General features: G+C 38.3%; 1 protein-coding gene across 1 annotated transcript in view; it reads left to right on the top strand.

Annotated features, from left to right (window-relative positions):
• Positions 1 to 23939, top strand: part of DOCK3 (dedicator of cytokinesis 3) — a 209176-nt gene that overhangs the window by 170185 nt on the left and 15052 nt on the right. Inside the window, exons 33-47 of the mRNA XM_068419791.1 lie at positions 174 to 322; positions 2878 to 2963; positions 4881 to 4907; positions 5028 to 5123; positions 5880 to 5940; positions 6410 to 6503; positions 7192 to 7340; positions 12254 to 12340; positions 14323 to 14427; positions 17849 to 17990; positions 19332 to 19498; positions 20017 to 20103; positions 20567 to 20746; positions 21723 to 21806; positions 23078 to 23194. Coding sequence (XP_068275892.1) covers positions 174 to 322; positions 2878 to 2963; positions 4881 to 4907; positions 5028 to 5123; positions 5880 to 5940; positions 6410 to 6503; positions 7192 to 7340; positions 12254 to 12340; positions 14323 to 14427; positions 17849 to 17990; positions 19332 to 19498; positions 20017 to 20103; positions 20567 to 20746; positions 21723 to 21806; positions 23078 to 23194 — 1631 coding nt within the window. The remainder of the gene's footprint in view (positions 1 to 173; positions 323 to 2877; positions 2964 to 4880; positions 4908 to 5027; positions 5124 to 5879; positions 5941 to 6409; positions 6504 to 7191; positions 7341 to 12253; positions 12341 to 14322; positions 14428 to 17848; positions 17991 to 19331; positions 19499 to 20016; positions 20104 to 20566; positions 20747 to 21722; positions 21807 to 23077; positions 23195 to 23939) is intronic.

The following is a 23939-nucleotide window of genomic DNA, read 5'->3' on the forward strand; positions in this document are numbered from 1 at the left end:
GAACAGTGTAAAGCAAATATTGTTTTTCAAGTCCTTTCAGGAAAAGAATGTGTTTGCTTTTCTAATGCTCATGCCTACTATTTTGTATGTGTCATTATTGCAGGGGTTCCCCATTTTCTCAGCGATAGATAACAAAGGCTTTTATTTAATTACGGTTGCTTTGTGTTGTACAGGTGAGCATAAGATTCACTTTATTCCTGGAATGATTGGCCCCTTTCTTGGTGTTACACTTGTTCCACAACCAGAAGTCCGGAATATCATGATCCCTATTTTCCATGACATGATGGACTGGGAGCAGAGAAAGAATGGCAACTTCAAACAGGTGAAGTCGCTTCTCAAGCATTTGCAGTGTTCTTGTTCTTGCTCTGTCTGTCTGCAATGTCCAGCTGGAAGCAAGGAGTTTGTATCTGTTGATCCATTTCTGACTGTGAAGATGTTGTCGCATAAATATATAAAAAAAGAAAATTTGAAGCATAATTCACAGTACTGTTACAAGACTCCCAAGAGTATTTAAACAGTGCACTTCACAGCAAGCTCATTTCCCATGAACACAGAGGAGTGATGTGCTCATCACATGGGAGATGAGGAAGAGAAAAGGATTTTCCAAGTGCTGGGCTCTCACTGCTCTCATTGGTTTCACTTAGGTTATTAGTCAACCATTAAATGGGTCAGACTGAGAATCAAAAATGGAGATGTAAAGATTCAGCCAGTATCTGTGAAAACAGTGGTCTTAATTAAATAATTACAGCATGCTTTGAAACAGACTTTGTGACTGTATATTGTTTAAGAAATTGTTGCAGCTCTCCTGGAATGGTTATGCCCCACAACAGTTCTGTAGTTTCCACCTGCTGTGAGCTCTGATTGCAAAACAGGGAGAGGAGTCTTCATCATTTTATTGCCCAGTCATGGTCAGAGAACTGCTTAAATTTTCCACTGCAAAACAGATCCCTGAAGTGCAAAGTATTAATAATGAAGGATCGGTTTGGACTGGATCCTCAGATGATAGTGCTTCATTGGCATTGTGTTTGGGGCAATACTGGGGCAAGTAACTGCAGATGAGTGCTCTGAAGTAGTAAATCCTTTCATTTAGATTATCATAATTCATGTGATTATTATCCACAAACTCATTAAAATGCCAGATCTAATCTATCGTTCCAGGAGAATGACAGACCTTCTCCATAACCTGACCTATTAAAGGCTGTGTGGAAAAGTATTACCAGGACCTTATGGTTTTTTTCCTCTTCAACTCCCTTGTTTATTGCTATTATCATTATTATTTGCTACTATTATTATTACAGTAGCATTTCATCATGGTCCTCTTTTCGCTTGTTTTAGCATAACAATGAACAGTCCCTGCTCTGGCATTTACAGTTACAAGTACCGACAGTCATCTTTGAGTTTCTGGACCTGTTTATATTTGCTGTATCAAGACAAACTTTTCATAATCTTCATTTAATTTTTATATTTACTGACGTATTCTAAACTAGAGCTCCAAGAATATTTTAAATTACCTGTGGAGCAAATTTCCACGGTTTTATGAAGCATATATCGTAACTTGCTAAGATTAAAGACAGAATAATCTGTATGAGTGAGAACGAAATAAATCGTTAAATAGCACAAGATGTATTAAACCTTATTAACATCAGCTGCTGGAACCAGGAAGTTATTTGTTGTCTAGTGTAATGTTAGATAGCTGGACAGATGCATTACTGATTTCTGTCAAGTCATTGTAGATGCAAGCCAAGAGAGTGTAGGTTTTTTATTTTTGAGCTTCTCTTTACTTTTTGAATAATAAATTGGTTGTCAGAAAATATAAAAATCCTGGAAATTCATTTTCAGGCCCTTTTTTTATTTTCTTCAGTAGCTCATGTTTTAACAAGGTTATTTTTTCAGCAATACTGGATAACAATGCAGGCTGATTCATGGACTAAATCAGGTCTCCCTTTAGCGATCTCAGCAACAAGAGCACCAACTCCGTTTGTGTGCCACTGGGTGATTTGCTTTTCCTTCTCATCTTTCTTCCTTTGCAATTTGGCAGCTGAAAAACACAGAGAAACTCCAACTATGCTTGTCTTTAAATAAAAACAATCTGTATTTCTACCAGCGGTTGCAGAATTTAGGAACCTCTGTCTTCATTAGCACTGGAAGTATGTTTTCTACAAGATTTCCAAGGCTACATGGAATTGTTTTGGTTAATGTTAGATACATTGATTTCTGCACTTGAATCCATTTCATGGGAATATCTAATACCAAACTTGATAATAGGATGTATTAGACTGGGGGGAAATGAATACATATTCAAAACCTTTGTAAGGGAAGAGAAACATGCTGATACTGTTGTAGCCCTTTATATAGGTGTGAAAAGAAAATGCATCATAAAATCATAGAGAGGTTTAACAAAACTGGGTTTAATGAACAAATAGTCTTCCAATGTAATGATGGCTGGATGGCTGGGAATCAATTACCTACCAGCAGAACCATCACAGCAGACCAGTGGCGATCATGCCATGAGTCAGTTTCTGTTACAGGACAGGATATAGTTTATCTGATGTACTGGTTCACAGAAAGTGCGTCTGAGTGATGTGTTTGATAAGAGAATAAACTGCAGAAATTCCTGTGAAGAAGCAGCATTACCTCCCCTGGGATGTTCATTTAGACCCTGATAAGCAAAAGGATAATTTAGTTTTAGTTCTATTTCACTGAAAAATGAGGAAAGTGTGCCCATTTAACTGAGCCACAGAGAAATAAGTCACTTGCACGTAGAAGTGGGCAGCCCCAGGGCATGAGAAATAAAATATTCTTCCAGTCTCCCTAGTGTTTGGAACTCTTGTCTTCTACACGAACAGCTAATTTGTAACCAATCACTTCTTCATCCAGGTGGAAGCTGAGCTGATCGATAAGCTGGACAGCCTGGTATCCGAAGGAAAAGGTGATGAGAACTACAGGGAACTCTTCAGCCTGCTGTAAGCTATGCCAGTTTCTGCTCGCTCTGTGTTGTGCAGGGTCATTGAAAGAGTCAAAGTGTAGTGATCTGTGCAGCCGCAGCTGCAGTGCTGATCTTCAGAGAAAACAGTGAAGGGCTTTCTGGCAGGTTTTCATGACATGGCTCAGTGAAATAGAAATACAGAATCACAGATTGGTTAGAGTTGGAAGGGAAATATGTCACTCTTAATTCTGAAAAGAATATAAAACCCTAAATTCTTCTTTGTCTTGTCTTTCTGTGAAATCTAATACAAGGCTGCATAGGTGAGTAGTTATCATCCTCCTATCAAAAATTGATTTGCTAGAGGAGCCAGTGCCTTTCTATTTACAGAGCAATAAGTGAAATCATGGCCTTAGCCTTGTTTAGAGAAACAGCAGACTATCTAGGAAGTTAGGCCTTGTTAGAGCAAAAGATATTTTTCTCACCATTTTCCCAGTTTTTGAAGGTTGTGTTTTGGTTGGCTCAGCAGTTGCAAGTTGCTTCCTCCAGAGTCCATCATGACACTGTATTTCCACTCCCTTTCACACCAAAAATCTGTACTTGTAAGGAAAAACTTAAAAGACTTTACATGTGACTTTCCACTTAGTTATCTTTGATTATTGATCTGTCTCCAAATTTAATTTCCAGAGATCCTAGTTTATTTCAAAAGGACTCTGAGAGTCCAGAGCAGTTAACCCTAAACTTTTTAATATTCCGGTAAGCCATAGGGATCATAAGCAGAATTTCAGCCATATATTCCAGAGAATTTTATGTGGCCCCCAATAGCATGCTGGCAGTTTGAGGCATAAACCTGTGTTTCACTAGAACCAATACTTGTATTTCTGAATTTACAATGGCGCATTCGTTCATTTTCGAGATCGATAAGCCTTCCCATCCTGTATGCTTATCCTTAGGAAGCATGTAAACATATTCAGTTTTGATTTGTGTATATTCAGCCATGGCCATGGGAAGTCTGGCACGTTATGTGTACAGATAACATAAGTCTATTTCAGGGATAAAGGAAAGAAAATATCGATCCTTTTTTTTTTTTCTTTTTTTTAATTCACCGGGCAAGAGGAATATTGTGCATTTCCTTTGCTCCAGTTGAAGACGTTTATTACCCGAAATGTTAAGAATTCAGGGACTGTAGTTTGTTACTTATTTTTAGATGATAGTGACTGGATATACAGCCTGGAAGTCCAGCAACCTTTTAGTTTATATTTGCTACTGACTTTTCTGAGAACAGTGTGAACTTTGAGGAAACAATTCCACGAAGTTAATAAATGCTGTGTGAAATAAACAGTTGACCCTGAATTCTACTGTCTCAACTACACTGCTGAAATGTAAGTTGTCTCCCTCAGCTGGAAATCACTCCAATACAGAAGAGTTTGCCTCTTCTGAGGACATGTATGACACCCAACAGAATTTCTTTCCTCTTGCCAGTATAGAAGTGGCAAGTTCTTTGACTGGAGATCCAGTTTCAGGAAACTAGCATGTAAATTTTGTATCTTTTTTTCACTTTTTAAAAATGATTTTCAGTGTTCTCGCTCTAGCCTTCTGTCATCCTTCACAATTGTCTCAGTGAGGTGCTCACTGTATTGTCTAGTTTGCTGAGCAGGAACAGATTGCCTTTATTTATTTACAGTTTAAATAAATTGTGATTCAGGGTTGGTTGGTTGCTGATTAGAGACGAAAATTTATACAGGGATGAGCAAAGAGGAGGTATTTGCAGTAGGTTTAGACTCCCAACTTCTGACTGCTGTTAGCAGTATTCAAGCTACAGGTAATACTGTGGGAATCAACTGTTGCCATGAGCATTGCTCTTTTTAATATATTTTAAATGGCAATGTGAAGATATTTTTCCTTCCCCTGTCAATTCTGTAATTCCCTTGTCTTTGCTTCATGCTGCCTGGAGTAGAACCCAGCTCTTTGGGCCTTATCCCAGGTAAGATAGTAATTCTATGAATTTGTTTTACAAGGGAGAAACCAAGTTGTCCACAGCTGTTTGCATGCACTATACCATTTCCCTGGAAGCCTCATCTGCTGTCTTTCCATCTCCAAACAGTTTGCTGGAGAAGATTGAGCAGGAAACATGGCGGGAGACTGGAATCTCCTTTGTTACATCAGTTACTCGTCTCATGGAGCGTCTGCTTGACTATAGGTATCTGGCAACAACAGTAATACATTCTTAGTATAAGAAGTCTGTAAAGAGGTAGTACCAAATTTCTTTTCTACACGGAGTATTTTTATTGTTTATGAAGCTGGCATGCTTCTCTGATGGCAAGTATTATGTAAGCAAGCCTAACTCATTGCTGCTGGGTTCTGAGCCAAAATCCTAAGTCCTTATCTCTAGAGCCCTAATTCTCATCCTTGTATGCTCGTTCCTGATGACAGCAAAGAAAAATTTTTTAATTTGCAGTTTTGTACTAAGGTTTATTCAGGTTGCTAAATGATTAGTTCCTTCTGTCATTGAAATGATGGCACCTGATTCAGCAAAATAGATGGTAAATACAAGAATGAATGCTGAACCCAGATGTGCTGAATGCCTCATCTAGACATGCAGGGTTGGAAAACCTTTCATCTGAGGCAAGTCTGACATGTCATCTGGTGACTCGTATGTGCAAAGCTCCACTATAAATTAGGCATAGTTTGTTTAGTTTTAGACTGAAGTTTGCAGGACTATTGTGTCCATACAGCTGAGCTTTGATTCAGTTACAACAAAATATTTTAACTTCACATATATACACACACACTCTCAGAGTTGTTTTTATGGAATGATAGATAATTTGAAACTATATAGAACTGCCCCAGATATTTCTGTCTTTAGCCTACTGACAAGAGGATAAGATAGCTTCAAATTTATTTTAAAAGGACTTTTTTTGCTGATGTATGTTTCAACATGGCTCTGCTTTCTTAGGGACTGTATGAAAGGAGATGAAACAGAAAACAAGAAAATTGGCTGCACTGTTAACCTTATGGTAAAGATGTTTCCTTTATCTCTTTGTGATACTGTGCAATGTTGTTGAAACTGAGATGGAAAAGGAATCTGTGTCAGGCAAGTGTAGCTTCAGAATCTGAGCACGGGGATGACAGAACAGAATGACAGGGATTGTGAGGATCCCCTGGGGTCTCTGATCCAACTCTCTGCTTAAAGCAGGGCCAAATAGGTCACGTTCCTCAGGGCCTTGTCCAGCTAAGCTCTGAGTATCCCTGTGACAGAGGCTCTACAACCTCTCTCGCCTTTTCTTTCAGCTTTTAACTACTTTTATTTCGAAAAAAAATCATGACACAATAAAATTAGTGGGTTAAATCAATGTGAATGTGAAAAGAATTATTACTTTTACAGTAATAATGTATTCTCTTTTCAATACCTTTATACATACGGAGATGCTGATTGTCTTGAATGAAGAGTCTCAAAAAGAATAATAACTCTTTCTTCTTTCACAGAATTTCTATAAATCCGAAATTAACAAGGAAGAGATGTACATCCGCTATATCCACAAGCTGTGTGACATGCACTTACAGGCTGAGAACTATACAGGTTAGTAAGACATCAGATGGGGTCTGCTTGAACTCCTGGTGAAAGTTTTCGACTCTCACAATGTTACACTCTCACATCTGACTCATTCTTTTGGAAAAAAATTGTATGACTCAGTTATGGCAGTTGGGAAGATGAGAGGCTGACGTCCAGTTTATTCCCTCAAGTCAAATAGTGTATGTCTGTGCCCACACAACCATACAACTATTCTGTTACACTCCGAATTTTACATTAAAGTGTTCTACAAGGAAGACTGATCAAAAAAAATCACAGCAGTGGAATCGAATTTAGAGGAAGATTAAAATCACAAAATCACTGTTATATTATCGTTTGCCGTATTTCCTTGCACTGTAGTATTTAGGGGAGCACTTAAAAAGTGTATAGACTCTAATTCTTTGTTGTCCAAGCTCTGTTTACAGCTGCAAGCCCCAAATCTGTGCATTGAAATCAAGTAGCTAGTAAAAAGAAACTTGGCAGATTTGTACCTAAAAATCAGGTTCATAGGAAACAGCTTTGTGCTGCTATTTTAAGTAATTGAACAATTTAATGGTCATCTAAGACTTCAGAATTTTTTCTCAAATTGTAAATCAGAAATTCCAGACTGTTTGAGAAGCAGGTCTAGTGACCTTTCAGTCTCTTGGATGTATTTATTTGTCATTGATTCACTGTTCAATAATTGCATTTCCAACAGAGGCTGCATTTACTTTGCTTTTGTACTGTGAGTTGCTTCAGTGGGAGGACAGACCTCTGAGAGAGTTCCTGCATTATCCATCTCAGTCAGAGTGGCAACGTAAGGAAGGTCTGTGCCGTAAGATTATCCATTACTTCAACAAAGGGAAGGTATGCCAACTTCTTCTGTCTTCCAGCAGCTTCCTTCCCTTTTCCTGACTTAGGGCTTGCAAGCCTGTCACCTCAGTTCAATAGTCTGGAAGTAAAGTTGTATCAAAAGGGTTTTACAACTTGACAAATTGCTTCTTGGCTCACTGGACAAAAGAGCAGATGAGAAAATGGATATGGGTATTTCATTACAAGTAACATTGGGAACTAGTTTAGGTAGGTGAACAGGAAAAACACCAAAACATTTTTATACCTTTAAACCAAACTTTGGAACACCTGATATGGCAGAAAGCTCTATGAATGCCAGTTCCTTAGCTTTTGGGGGGTGGGATTGCCTTTTGTAGTTGTCTATGCAAATTGCTGTGTTATGACTCACTTTAGGACTTGTTTTGTTTCTAACCTATAGAAGTAAATGGCAGACAATGCACTGTAGGAGTCCCTTTATTAAAAAAAGATTTAAGCCTTTTCAGTGTCACTGTTATTTTAAAGTGGCTTTCAATTAAAGTGCAGTTCCACTCACTGCACAAGGAGAAAAATCAATACATTTCAATTTCACACATTCAATATGTTTTTCCTACAATAAATATTTTTTTTTTAATTACTGCAGACGTAGGTGTTATAGTTCGTTGTGTCAGGGCGTTTTGGGAACATTTTGGAGGTGAACCTTAAAAAGTGGTATCATCTGTCAGAACATTTTCAAATTTTTCCCTTCTCTAGAAAAATTCCTACAGCTTATATTATTAGAAGATAATGTCTGTATCTGTGCCTCAGGGTTGGTTTGGCCTGTGATGGCAATGACAGTGGCATTAAATAAAAATGTGATTTGGTTCATATGGGGTTGCCATGCCAGATAATTCTTTCCTAGCCCTGATAATAGAAGGTTGCATATGGCAGAGACATTCTCTACAGAACCTGCAAAATGAAAAAACAGATCCCTGTGTGTAGGAAGAAATGCCCTATTTATGAGGAAGTCATTAATTAAGACGAATTTTTCTTTTTGGCCAGAATTGTTCTTTTGTGATAATACTGCATCTGGTTCTCTTTTTAGTTTCAGAAATTTTCAGGGCTTTTCAGACTGCACTTAAATAAATTACTGACTTGTGCAAATATTGCAGTACTGTACCATCTGACTAGACAAAGATGGTACAGAGACTGTAAAACAAGTGAGCCTGAATTTTTGACAAAATCAGGCAATCCATATATGCACTGAAAAGGAGTAAAAACCTGACAGATGTAATTTTGCTATAAAACTCCTAACAGATTACAGAGTGTTAACCTCTTGAGGTTTTTTTCCCCACTGGATGTTTTTGGAGTTACTTGACTTTGTATTTTAATCCTCCTTTATTATAAATGGTAGCTGAATGACTAAATAATCCACTTAGGCAGGGTGTATGTCACTCAAACTGTGGAAGTGAAAGATGCTCAGAAGCCAAATCCTCCTGCTGCTTTTCAGCACTCTTTCTGTTGCTGTGTAGCAGGGAACTGCTCAGGGAATGGAAGAAACTTGCTTCCCTCAACTTGAGTCTGATAGTTTCTTTCTGCTGATGGTCCCGAAGAGAGGAATTTGTTGTTCTGTGTCCTTCAGTTACACTCCTAGACTTAAGTTTCTCATGCTGCTCCTGACATCTTCCACTAAGTAAGGGGGTCAAAGCAGCACCCCCTTACAGAGGAGGGTGTAAAAATTCTGCATTTGTTAATGGGAAAATTTTCTCAGGACAGGAATGGGGGAAAACTACAGCCACAAGCCTGTCTTGTGAGTTTGACATAAAGGGCATGGCAGTGGAGGGCCGGGAGTGGTGGCATGGCCCGTGGCAGGCCTGGAGTGCTGCAGGGGGGTGCAGAATTGCATAACTCCCATTCTCAATATTGTTGGTAGAAGCCCTGTGCTGGGAAGGAGCAAGGTGTTCCAAAGCCCTTTTAGCCTTCACTCTGGTCGTGTGCTCCTTTCTACTGATTTTGGCTATGCTTTGAATTCATTTATGGCTCAGTTGGCACTGTGTACAAGTGCATAACTTTAAATGAAGATTTTTTTTTTTTTTTAACTCACAATTATGATTTTGTCTGTTAAAACTCAAGGTTTTCTAGTTGACGACAACTGTGAATGGAACAGTTTGAACCCAATTGATCATGCTTCTGGACGGCAATAGCTTGAAAACTACACAACCCTTTTCTGTCCAGTTCATTGATAGATTTTATCAGCTAAAAATTCTGACCAGCTCCCATAACAGCATCGCAGTGTGTATTCTCCCTAGTGCCAGCCAAGTGCTGTGAGAGACCTAGAGCAGTTCATTTTTAGATCATTTAATCTATACCCAACATGAGAACTAATTTCTCTTGTGAACCCTCATGTGAATCATATTTCCAAAAGAAATCTGCACATTGGGATGTGAGTAAATAAAGGCTGCCATTCATAAATGTTGATTGTCTCTATCTGTGCCTCCTTGTGTGCAGTCAGTAGCGCCCAACTGAGAGTTACTGGTGCCATAGGAGAAAGCTGCAGTAAGTGTCATATGAATGTGCTTTTCAAGTGAAGGACATAATACAGAACATGCAAACAGATCAGACGTCAGCGAGACAGAAAGCAGTAACAAGGGAAATTAACAGTGGAGACATTAAGAAATTATTTGAGGGGGGGAAGAATGTGCTTTAGAGGGAAGTGACACTTGCATAGCACATGGAATTACATATTAAATTTCTATGCTGTGAAGATAGTACTCATTAGCATCACAGATTTTAAAACTGAGGATTCCAGTGACTCAGATATCCATTCATTCTCTTTTCCTTTCAAATATCTGCAAACTCTCTTTTCTCTCTAAGAAGTTACCTGTATATTGTGTTTCTTTGCTTCTCTGTCTCATCTTGTATCTACAGAATATTCAGCTAGCACAGTGGAATTTCTGTGTGGAAATGTAACTGAAACAAAGAGAGAAACCCTGAGTTAGGATGACAGGAATAGTATCAGGGTACATGTAGAAGAGCTGGTATAAAGAGAAGTAAGATGTGGTTACATGTTGTTAATTTAATTCACATCAGAAAAGGAGCATGAAAAGGTTACATCTTTAGGATCACCTCAAGGGAAGACAGCCAGCTAGCTTTCTGCTTCTATCCGGAAGACAGATTAGAGAATTAAGTAGGCTTCACCTACAGCATCCCATTTGGAAGTGAGACTCTACTCACACTCTGTGTGACAAAAGCCATTTATTCCTGGCCAGATGTTTTAGAAGAGACTTTTCTTTTCCATTCTTTCAAGTAAATATAGATCAGCTAAGGACTGAAAACCTATGTATAATATCTTTGTAAAGAATGTTGAAACCTATAAAAAAATGCAATGGTGTTTGTGTGTGCAAATAAAAACACTTAACTGATTAATGTTGTTGATCCCAATTCAGTGCATCAGTTTGTATGTCATGGACTTTGACAACCCACAGCAAAAATCTGGTTAATTGAGATCACAAAAACGTGTGTAATATTCTGAGTAGTCAAATAACTGGTCTTTCAGTTAACTTCCTATTGTATGTATTGTATTTATCTAAATAAATCTCGCGCTTCCCATCATCCCAAACTATTAATATTATCAGAATATCCAAACTGATTCTGAAAGAATCTTTCATATAGCAAGTTCTTACGTAAGTTTTTGTAATTAACTGAAGCTAAAGAGATGTAGAATCATTATTTTTGCCTTTTTAGTTATTGCAACAATCCCTTCTTTTAATAAAAAACTTCTTACACTTACTGGTTTTGCTATTCAGAAAAAAAAGCTTTGCTGGTATTAAGGATGAGAGAACAGATGCTACAAGTATGTGTACATGAAGGGAAGTGTTGTCAAGTACCTAATACACTGAATCAAACAGTGTAGAGATTCACTTTTTAAAGTGAAGGTACATGTAACCAGAAAAACTATTTCCATATTAAGTGCTAATATTTTACATAATTACTGTTAATTACTGTTACAAATAATTTACAATATTGCTATTCTTAAAACTGAAGGTGATAGTGTAACTCACACATTAATTTTGTTTTCACTACAACAGGGTCCCAGTTAAAACAACTGGCAAGTTAGCCCAGTAATGCATAAAAGTTAATCCCATAAAGGTTCAACTGAGACCTTGGTGTTCTAGATCCTTTACATAAGTATGGGAAGAAACAGTCATTCCCTCAAAAGGCTTCCAATCTATGCAGGTAAAAGATGATGGGAGAGGAGATTTCAGTTCAAGGGTGTAAAATGAGCACTCTAAAAAGCTAAGTAACGGGGGAGTCTTTGTCTCAGTGTGGGTGTGCCCAAACTCAGTCTCTGCCTTCCTTACCTCTGAGGGTGATGAGTATGGTGCGCTAGAAAAGATTTATTGTATGCAGACTGTAAGGTGAAGAAATGGGTTTTGCTTTCAGTTCTGAATATGGATATTCACTCAGTGCAGTAATGCAGGTCACTTCTGAGGATGTTTTGTTTCTGTATTTGAGTGTTTCCCATTGCTTGAGAGTTTCATGCTTTCAGTAGGAAGTAGCAGCCTGGGAAGGGGAGCGCTTTGCTGGGGAGCTAAGCCCTAACTCTACTGCAGGGAGCTTTAGTGCAGAAAGCAAAGGAGATGCTGCGGGTGGGTTGAAAAGGTGTCTTAACAAGAAGAAAAATTGTTAGTTGTATTATCTTTCTCCAAGTAAATTCCCAGTCTCATGAGTGAACTGTCAGTAACAAGCAGTATGTGTGTGTAATTTCAGTGGAACATATGCCTCTGTTACCGTCTTGAAGAAGGAATTAATTTGATATTTAATGGAAACTGTTTCATCACATTGCATTTTCACATCTAATCCCTGGCATTTCGTACCAAATGAATTCCCAAAATTGAGTTTCCATATTCCTCTCAGCTGAGTTGGCAATAACATTCTGTTTGCTGTGAGTGTGATTTGCTTTGGTTTCACAGAGCTGGGAGTTTGGAATCCCGCTGTGCAGAGAACTGGCCATACAGTATGAAAGCCTCTATGATTATCAGAGCCTCAGCTGGATTCGGGTAAGTAGCAGCAGTTCCTCTTCCTGTAGAGAGCAACTCTAGCATGTCATTCCCCAGGGAATTTTGCTCTCCTGTCAGAACATTCTGAATTTAAAAAATAATCATATATACATATGGGAATATGTATATACAGCTCCATGCATTTACAGTGACTCCTTTGCCATTGATTCATTTTGATGACTTTGTAGGTCCACTGAAGTAATTCCTAAGTCTGCTAGCAGTAAATTCCCATGAGTGTATGGAGACAGCACACACACAGGAGCTGGGCTTGCTATTGCAATTTCATATTTGTATCTTTTTGCATAAAATATCATTTTAAATATATATAGATAGATATTTCATTTTAATTCCAAAAATATCAAGGACAGCTTGTGCCTAAGAGGAACAAGAGAGAAAGAATGGAGAAGGCAAACGTTTATGGCATTCTTGTCAATTTAGAAGAATCTGGTGCTCCAGTAAAACCAAACACGTGATGAAATCAGGGCACATTGGCAGCATCATGCTTTAATCAGAAAAAAAATCAAAGTTCTGGTTGTTATTTAAAAGCTTTATGAACGTGAAAACAGTTGTTCTCCTTTTGTCCCCTGGGGTAGTATGCAAATATCCAAAGTTGAGATTTATGCTATGTGGATGTATTCTTATACACCATGGTTTAAATTCTCTGTAAAAGTCAAATTTATTCTCATCTGAAGATACCTGTCTAACTAGGTCTCATGAACTGCACTTCTAAAGAACCTGTTTTCTTCAAAGTGGCCCTAAAGAGAGTACAGGTGACCGTCTTGGTTGTGCACTTGTTTATTTTAGACATCTAAAATAAAGCAGTGTGAAAATTTATCCTGGTGTACAGGAAATACCATATTGGTAAAGTGATCATGAATGATGAGCAAACAAACTTATGAAAGGCTTAGTCAAGTTGTGCATCAAGAGTTTCTTTCCTAAAACATCAGTAAATTAGCTGGTTTTGCTGCCTCTTTATTATTTGGATTTAATCAGCTGGCAGGTGAAGAGCATCTCAGCTGATCAGTATAACCAGTCCACCTTATCCTTTCACTCACCTCTGTGTGATCTGTTTTCTGTTCAAGTCATCTGTGTTGACCTGAACTGACTTCCAATTTCTCGCCGCTCTAAGGAGTTTTTCTCTATGCCATTCACGTCATTCAATGCATTCCTTTATTCTTCCTGCAGTGACTTTGGGACCGTCTCCATTGTAGAAAAGGAGTTCAATATGTGTACGAACTGAGAACAAAACCTTGACGCAATAATCTAAGTGAAAGCTGCTGTTAGGGTTCCTTGCAGTGGAAGCAATGATGTCAAATTGATTCTTCTCTTTAAAAAGCTATCTTTTTGCTGTAGTGAAATTCCTGTGAGCCCTTCAACTGAGATTCAGTTTGGCAAGGGGTCTTGAAATCCCACTCTTGATATAAATGCTAGCACAGTGCCACAAAACTCGTAATTGGAACTAGAGAAAGTCCTTTTACTTTTTCCAAACCTACTGTTAAACCTACTGGTGCATGGAGCTGTAGAAAATTTAATTTTGTTTCATCCTTTTTCATGCCCCTCAACTCAATTAAGGCAAACCCAATTGAATTGATATAATTTTCCAGACAGTGGTATGGATTTTGAGCTGTAGGAGAGAACAGGACACTGTGAGCCAGGCAACACAGATCCTAATCTGAGCTTTGCCATTAATTCTGCAATGCAAAGAAAATTACATGCAAGACCTGTTTAATTTAAAATGAGATACAACAGAAAAATTTTCATACGTCATCTCCAAAAATGTAAAATGAGTATGATGATACTATAGTCTGTTCCACCATGTAGACTGTTTAATTAAAAATTTTTATCCTTAAAAGAATCTCGGTCTTTTCGTAAAAAAAATTGTAAGGGCAAAAGAGTAATGTGCTATTTTAATGTGTCTTGAGATTCTAATGTTTTAAGTGCAGCTTTAAGGGTCTGATAGCAGCTATCTTTTTCCTCCACAGAAAATGGAAGCTACCTATTATGATAATATCATGGAACAGCAGCGCTTAGAACCTGAGTTTTTCAGAGTTGGTTTTTATGGTCGGAAATTCCCATTTTTCCTGCGGGTAAGTCAGACTTACACAAAATATGACAGTGACCAGGCTCAGAGTAGCAGTTAAGGCTTTGTATTTTTGTTGTGGAGATATGATGTCTGCCATTCAGCTTATTTTTTTACGCCTGCACATGTAGAAACAGCTTTCTAGCTGAACTGAAGGATGTGGTCCATTGGGAACGTTCTTAGGAACAGAGATCAGAAATTTGACGCGTGCCTATGTGTATTTTTGACAATCTGCAGATGCTGCACAAATTGCCTCTATAATTAAGCAGAATGCTGTATTGCACCAATGTTGGGTCATTACTCAACTCATTTTCCTCATCTCAAATTATCACGCTTTAAAAAGTCTCACATGACAGAATGATTCTAATACCAGACTGATGACTCTCTTACGCTATCTACAAGTGAAAATTTTCTCTTCCTTCAGCAAAAAGCCTAGCAACTTCTCTGGACACATCCTCACTTTAAGCTTATTGTCTGCTGGTGTATATAGGATCAGCTGGGTCTGCAGTCCATTTAAAAAGTGAAATTATCTTCTTTTCCTAATGAGGAATCAAACTTAAAATGGGTATTTATTCATACAATGTCTTGTTGCTAGTTCAGAGCAAGGAAGGAATCTAATCTGACAAGTGCTGGAAGAGCTGTCTGAAAATTGATGGTAGATGCCATGTAGCTTGACAGGACAAGCTAACTCAAAGCGTGCTTTCAGGGACTGGAGGTGCATGCTTTGTGTTCTGTTTAAAGAAATGGTTTGACAAGAGATGGCACCACTCTTGAATTACATAGTAAGAAGCTACAAAAAGCCAAACTGTGTACCATTTTGAAAACTGTACTCTTAAATTTCCCTCTGATTACTACAGCTTTTGGGTTTTTTTAACTAGGATTTAAACACCGGTGTTTAATTACAGTCTTTTAATGGAAACATGGGCAGGGGAAGTAAAGGCAAGTTGGAATTAATCAGGGTGAAAATACCAGTGGCTTCAGGTTATTCAAAGGTGAAGTTGAACAGTGCCATAATGTAGCAGCCTGGATCAGTGCGTAGAACACGCCTGCAGAGGAATCTGAGGAAATGACAAGTGCTGCAGTATGAAGCAGTAGCTACCGTTTCATGAAGATCTCCAGAGAAAACTGACAATTTCTTTTTTTATATCTAACAACAGATGTTTCAGAAAATGAACGACAACAAAGCCGTCATGGCACATAAGCGTTCCTGCATTTGAAGTTGTATCAGTGAATCTAGCTTGTATTACGGATCCTACAATTCTATCTTGGATCTTGCATGGCCTGTGTCTTTAACACTGCACAAGTTTTCAGTGCGCAGCACTTACTCTTTGCGAAATGGTGTAACAATATGGATCCTTGGCTGGAGACATTAACAGCGAACATGAGCGTACATAATTATAATCCTTGTTAATTCTGCAATTATATTTGGTAGCAGTACTTCTGATAGCAGATTACTAATGTAGCAATCTCATTAAGTCATCCTCCTCCTTTCTCTCTCTAATGATCCATACAGCATACACATTGCGAAGCACAGACTAAGCCCATTAGCAATCACATCAGCATGGATCACACTGTAAAGAGATTGGAAGCAGCTATTCTAGAGAAGAAAAAGATTTACATGGATTTAAAATTTTCAAATGGGTATGGGAGTGATTTAAAGTGATCAAATAACTCCATGCCCTTTTCTCATTTATTTTTCTATTGCTGTATAGCTTAAGACAGAAAATAACCACTTCTTTCTACATCTTTGATTTTGAAGACCCTTTGTCTAGAAAAGTCATTGTTCATGTTTCTATGAATTGTGCATCTATTTCTAGCCTTCCTACATAAGTAAATTGAAACTGTCCGTGTCTTCCACCTACCAGAAGTTCAAGTAAGGTCTGACAAGCCACGTTCTGAGATCTTGTGTTGGCACCTGTCTGAAGAGTCTATTAAATTTAGCTTTGAGGTCTTTTCAGGGCATTATTTTTAGAATCACACTAACTTTATTTATAGGCTTACAGTTTTCTGGATTGCTGCAATCAAAAGCTAAAATAGAGAATGCAGTGTCATGAAGAGATTCACCTTCAAACATGGACTCACTCCAAATTTAATAATAGCTGCAAAGTTTGGGCATTACAGACTGATCTGTCAAGATTCATCATGCAGTTTTTCTCCCAGTTCATTGGTTGCTGTGACTGATGCATATATAATGACATATGTCACAGCTGGAACATAAGATCTGTTCCATAAGGTTGAATTGCAAAGCCAAAGGTAACTGCACTCCTTGGCCATGTTTTATGATCGGGTTTTGCTTTCTCTTTGATTTTGCTACAAGATCAAGAACCCTTTTCCAGCGCAATTAACAAAACATTATTGCATATACTGCAGCTTCTAAATGCAAGAAATAGAAGGGGGGGAACTGTTCTTGTTTGCTGGGATTCTTTCTTTGTTTTATGAAGATAAAAATCCTCCCTGCACTTCCAGTTATTGTTCTGTGTATGAGAGTTGAAACTACCGGAATTAGAGAATCTGTCTGCTTTGATTGGTCTTGCATCAGGAGACATTAACACCAATCAAAGTTGTGTTTTGTGGTAATAGGGTTAAGACACTGGAATACAATCTTTATGACACTGAGGACTTTAGAAATCCTGTATCTTGCTGTTCAAAGTTTGAGATGGCTCAAAAAGCATCCAAGAACTCTGCACAAGTGGTTTAATGCCTCGAGAGGCATATCTAAATGCAAGCTTTCCATTACTAGCAGAAATGAAATTTTGTTCATCAAGAGGAAAGTGCTTTTAGGGCTGTCGGGGAATTTGCTAAGTGGCCGCTGAGAATTCTTGGTAAGGCTTTTCTGTATTACTCCACTATAGACAAGGGAGTTCCTGAAGATGTATTGTTCAGCATGATCAGAGGTGGATTATATGGCTATGACAATACAGCAATGATTAAACAATGATTTTTGTGAAGAGTTTGTTACGACTTCTCTCTAAGGATAACTGATAAATTGATAAATACGTATCTCCCTCTGTTCTATGAAATCCTCAGGACTTTTATCCATCTGGTGTAAATTGTACTTGACAGCAGCTTTCCCAGCGTAGAACAGCCGAGCTGGTGACTTAGGCTTAAGCTTTGGTTGATACGTTTCAGTATAGTCCTATTAAAAAATAGGACTTCTGAGTTGTCTGAAAAGCAAATAAGACAATAGGACTGAATGCTATGTGTGTATGGATTAGAGGCATCTTTCTGTTGAGAGATCAGCGGAATGTAAAGAAAAAGGAAGACATAAAATATATCAGCTGTGTTAAATGCACAATTTACTCTCACATTAGCATATTGACATTGTCATTTATCTTTGCTTTTGAAGCAGTAGAATTTAATGTGAGATAAAAGCTGATAGAATTTAACTTACTCTTAAGGAGACTAATTTATGCTTGTCCTTCTTGCAGAACAAAGAATATGTATGTCGGGGCCACGACTATGAGAGGCTGGAAGCCTTCCAGCAGAGGATGCTGAGCGAGTTCCCACAAGCCATTGCCATGCAGCATCCAAACCACCCAGATGACTCTATATTGCAGTGTGATGCCCAGTGTATCCTTCAGTGAAAGGGCAAACTGTGATTAGAACTGTGGTAGAGCATGGAGGAGGAAGGTATTGAAAAGGTCATCAACTTCGATACCTCAGTTCCTAGGTGTCTAAGGTAGAGCTGGATATGGACAAAACCACATGCCTGTCTATGGTAGACATTGCCTGGTTCATTGTGCTGTGTATTGTTGAAGAGAACTGTCACTTTGTATTCAGAGAGTAATGCAGGTCATATTCAATGTGTGAAGGAAACAGCTGTGCTTGGTCACATCTGCTTGGCCACGTCCGTGTTCTAACCTTTACCAACAGCGCTGCCGTAATGCACGTTTTGTCATTAAAACTACTCCTGATACCTTCTCTTGGAGAACTTTTTCTTGGGAACAGATACTAACTCCAAAGTGTTATTTTTCCATTGTGTTTATTTTTCACATCAGTAGTAGTATTTTTTTGCAGTCTCCCTTTCTTTTAACCTGCTGAACTCTTCTATACCTAAGGCTTTGAATCTCATTCTTCTCATTGGGAATCCGTACTGTGATTTCATGCAACCAATACAACACTATATATCTTTAAGGACTGAACCATGTAACATTTAATGGGTCTGCAGAGACTTTTGGAGATTTTAGTCATAAGAACACCACTGTGTGGCTTGTGTGATAACAGCAATGGTATTGTGCAGGACTTTTTAACCATAAGGATGTTGTCAGCAAGTGAAATCTCCTGAAACTGGTTGGTGTTTCACGCTTGTCTTTCATAACACATGTTTTTCACACCTCTTTACTGTATAATACTGATACTTTCACAGACAGAGGGGTTGTTTGTATCTGTATTTTAGTTGGGGTTTTTTTTATGCTTGCAGAGATCTTGTCTGTAACACTGAGGTTAAAGCAATTTAATTAAACTGGACTGTAAATTGATGAAATTAGGACAACTTTGGTTTGTAGACAAAGCTGAAGTTAGCTAAGGCAAAATTTATCAAAGGGAAATATTAGATATTTAGGTACCTAAATACATCAAGATCTAATAAAGTGCCTGCACAAATGAGGTACTTAGATCTAATTAAAACTAATAGGAACTGGGTATTTTGCCTGCGTAGATATTTTGGATGTCTTACTACGTACTCTCTGTACCCTCAGGTATCTTCCTCTGGTTAATCTGGCTGTGAGGTACCATAACTCTGTAGACTCTCCTAGTAGTTCTAGTCTAGCATTCTGTTGTTTGACATGCAAAAGAGTGTTGGAAATCAAAGAAGAGTGTGACTTTCTGAATTCACGATCCTGTTTCTTTCCACGGCAGAGATAGCTTTTCTGTTCGATGTCCTGTGGTTTTCTTTGACTACGTAATTTACAGACCTACAGATCTATGCAGTGACTCCCATCCCAGACAATATAGATGTGCTGCAAATGGACCGTGTCCCTGATCGCATAAAGAGCTTTTACCGAGTCAACAACATCCGGAAATTCCGCTATGACAGGCCTTTCCACAAAGGTCCAAAGGACAAGGAAAATGAATTTAAGGTAGAAGTAGCAAATAAGCAGTGTTTAAGTCTTATTATTTTATGATGATATAGCCTTTCAAGTAATCCTGATTTGATGGCCAGAATATACTATAGTAACTCAAAAGCTGTGGAGTCTAGTGGTTACACACCAGATCTGATTAAAGCATTGTCCAGTTTAAAGATGAGGTATTTTAATGCCAGGAGAAATGCATTTTGAAGCAAGGATGTTTTTTTTCGTTTGGCTGGAATTTTTTCTTACTGCCATATATGTCCACAATGTCGTCTTGGTTCCCATGACAGAAATGGTGGTCAACCTTTAAAAATTAATAGAAATGTTGAATATGTTGCTTTAGAGCATATTGAATTCTGGTTTTGTCGCTCAAGTGACTTTCAGCATGACACTCTGCAAAGTAAGTTAATGCTCAGGAGGTTATTACATTCTTTTCTGAACTTTACCCCCTTAGCACCTGTCGTAAGAGTACAGATGATGTGATTGTGATTCGCTGTGTACCTCACATCCTCAATTACTCTTTGCAGAGCTTGTGGATTGAACGCACTACTCTGACCTTGACTCACAGTTTGCCTGGGATCTCTCGTTGGTTTGAAGTGGAGAGAAGAGAGCTGGTAACATTCTCAGTTCCTGTAATTGGGGTTTGAAATTACGAGTTACTGAGGACATGGGATAGGCAACTTAAAACTCCTTTGGCTGAAACCTTGAGGTTTAAAATGATAAAGTTTACCAGTGATTAAGTATGTCCTTTTTCCACCACTTAGTCTAAATAATTGCTGAATGTAACCGGGGTAATTATGTGAGGGAACATGACAGTATAACGGAGACAGTGACAAAAAGATGGAATAATTGCATTGTTGCCATGTCTTCAGTATACAGAAAAGAAGTTATCACAAGTCAGTGACCTGAAACATAGCACTGCCACCAGTAAAGTTTGTTAATGTAGCTCATTTTCTACAAAGCAGTAAAAACTAAGAGAGATCACTGAACAGTCCTACAGTATCATTTCATTACAAGGAAGATAATAAATCTTAGTGAAGCGTCCATGGAATTAAAGTATATTTTATTGCCTTTGAGGTTGAAGTAAGTCCTTTGGAAAATGCCATTCAAGTGGTTGAGAACAAAAACCAGGAGCTGAGAACACTGATAAGCCAGTACCAGCATAAACAAATGCATGGTAACATTAATCTTCTCAGCATGTGTCTGAATGGAGTGATTGATGCAGCCGTTAATGGGGGAATTGCACGATACCAGGAGGTAAGCCAGGCTCTGCTTCTGAGCTTAGTATCATCTTTTTTCAATTTTATTTCCATTTCTGTTTCAAAGAGAGTATGACATAAGAAATTGTCATGCACATGATCTAAATATGAGGTTAAAACCCCTACTTGGTTATTCTGCATCAGTGCTTGCATAGCCAGACATCAACAGGAGGATCCAAAGGTGGAGCTGGGATGTCACATTGGAATAGGTACAGTTGACAGTGGGGTTTCTCAAGAATGAAACTTGGCGTACCTGGAAATCCTGACTTGGCAGGTACAAGAGTGAAGCAGATTTTTTTATACTGCTTACAGTACAAATCCATTTTGCAATAGAGGCACTGGGACTCCTGGTAATTGAGACTGATTGGGTCTGTAATCCAGAAAAGACACTAATTTGTGCTACTCAACCATTATCTTTGGTAGCCTAATTTCAAGCTCACTGTAACCTAAAATGATCATATATGCAGCGTGTTATCTAGCATAATCTTTGGCAAGCTGTTATTTAAAGTCTGCATTGCAAAAGGTAAGTCTAGGGTGAAATACTGAAAATGGAAGCAGCAATCCAGGGGTATGGGACATGTGTTTCCTACAGAGCTGTGAAGAGAACGCTCTTCGTGCTTTATGTTAGCTACCACTTTACTCACTTAATTCCTTTAACTTTAGGCAGTTATGTGAAGGAAGCTATATAAAAGTCAAATATGATGATGATACAAGGCTTAGTGGCATTGCTCATCACTGTCATGTGGGGAAACTTGGTCAGATTCATGATTCAACAGAAGCATCTAGGTTGCTAAAACTGTACTGTAGCTTTACCTGGATCTCAGAGTGCTAAAAGCAGTAAAACTGAGCTGCTGCTGTTAGCTTAATATATTTAGTTTTCCTGAGATTTTTGGACCTTTTCCTCTCATCCTTTGACACCAAGTTATGATGAAATACCTTCCAGTAAGCAGAAGGCTTTTTTTTTTTTTCTACAGGCCTTTTTTGATAAGGATTATATCACAAAGCACCCTGGAGATGCAGAAAAGATCACACAGCTCAAGGAACTCATGCAGGAACAGGTACTATTTTTCAGATGCAAAAGAATGTTGCTACAGTGTCTGGATTCATCAGCAGTCAGTCTAAACATACCAGATCCAACTGACTCGTTCAGAAGCAAAGAATTTTGGTACAGGAGATCTAAAGTATATTAAAACAAAAAAGAGGGGGGAAATGGCCAAGGAGTTTATGGACAAGCCATTCACCGTATGGGACGCGAGGTGAAGCTCAGCTAACAGCACATGAATTTTTTTGTCTCCGTTTATTATCCAATAGACATCTTGCCATGTTCCAAGCCTGCCATTCATTTTTGGCATTTTGAATTATGTCTTCCCAGTAAGTTTCAAAGATAATCAGAGTCAGGACAAGCCAAGTCAGGCTTGAGATTAAACTGGCAGAGCTACATGGGAAAACGTAATGCCTATTTATATTATCTGCAGTTTTATTTTTCATTAATGTCTCCATGAAACATCTTGGTAGATAAAGCTAGCTGAATGCTTTGATGGGAGTGAAATCAGAAAATCACACCCTTCTTAACTGAAAGTTTGGCAAGATACACCCCATTAAACAATGTGTCTGAGTCTGAATAGAGCTATTAGGCCTGTTTCTTCAACAAATCACTTAACTGCATTTCAGATTTCCCATCTGTAAAATAAAGATAATGCTTATCTCCCTCCAATCCTTAAGAGAATGTTTGAAGATTAATTAGTTATTGTTTGTACAGACTTTGGATCATGTAGGGAATTATATACATCTTAAGCCTGCTATCATTACTATTTTCTTTCATCTGAGAGTTTACATAATCCCATTCAATCACTAATATTATATGTCTGACCTTTGAAAAAGTGACCTTTAAAAATAGATAATGAGCAACTGAAAGAGTGACTATGCATGCCACACTGCCACTGTTCAGCCCAATTATCAGAAACTCCTTTTAGAAATCTCTGTTGGCAACTTTGACCCCTTCTGTGGCACTGGGCGGAAGGAATTTTCTTTGTCACAATGAATTGTCTGTGTGAGGACGTAATGCTGTTCACTCTGGAGAGAGAATCAATCTGGTAATTTTTTACAGTTATCTCTTAAAAGTAATCCAACATGACATAAACATACTTGTCTCACACAAAGTAGTTGTTGAAGTAATATGAATTTGCCAGGTCTCCTAGGCTTGCTTAATTATCAGCAGTCTTGTAAATGAACAGTGTCTTTCTCACACATTGACAGAACTGCAGGACAGGCTTCTGTTCTGTCTCTTAGACATGATTTATTTGGGTTTGTGATGTTTTCTTTTTAACAGGTACATGTCTTAGGAGTGGGACTGGCAGTCCATGAGAAATTTGTACACCCAGAAATGCGTCCCCTGCATAAGAAACTGATAGATCAGTTCCAGATGATGCGGTCCAGTCTGTACCATGTAAGCTGATCATCATTTTTCCCATTTTGAATCATTCAGAGTTATGATTAAACTTCTGTCAGTTGCAGTAAGGTTCACAAAAGAACTGGGCTGATACAGCATTGATTGAACCTACTAGATTGCCGAATTATCAAAAGAATTCTTGATTTTTGTGCAAGAAGGAAGTCCGAGCAAGTCTGTTAATTTAGCCTTTAATTTAAAATAGAATTTTTAATATTTCTGTGTTCTTTGTTGTATCACAAAACAATTGTAAAGCTTAATGTTCAGTTACTGTCTTACATAGCAGAAAATGATGTAAAACAGAGGAAGAAAGATTAATAGAAAGTGTTAGATGCTGAGCTCCTTGAAAGAACTGCCATAATTTGGAGTAGCATGACATGGATTAGGCCCTCCAGAAGTGTGTGTATATAGGCAGCAACAGAAATTCCTATTGGTGGCTTTAGGCATCCAACTCTGGTGATCAGGACACGCACTATTATGGGTCCCTAGTTCCTGTACAGTCAATGGAACTGCCTCCAGAGCACGCTTCACACCACCTGTTACATACCAGAAGTACAAATATGGTCCTCTAGGAATGATACCTTGCCTTCTGTGTGTGCTCTGCTGTACGTTGGTATTCTATGACAGCTATACTTGAGACATCTTTGCCAGGTGGGTCTCAGAAATTTGCAGTGCATTCTCCTCTTCCTGGTGTAGTGAAATCTTTATGGATACCTAGACACTATCTTGAACATTATCACAACCA

Source organism: Nyctibius grandis, chromosome 29 (genome assembly GCF_013368605.1).
Source record: "Nyctibius grandis isolate bNycGra1 chromosome 29, bNycGra1.pri, whole genome shotgun sequence".
Lineage (NCBI taxonomy): Eukaryota > Metazoa > Chordata > Aves > Nyctibiiformes > Nyctibiidae > Nyctibius > Nyctibius grandis.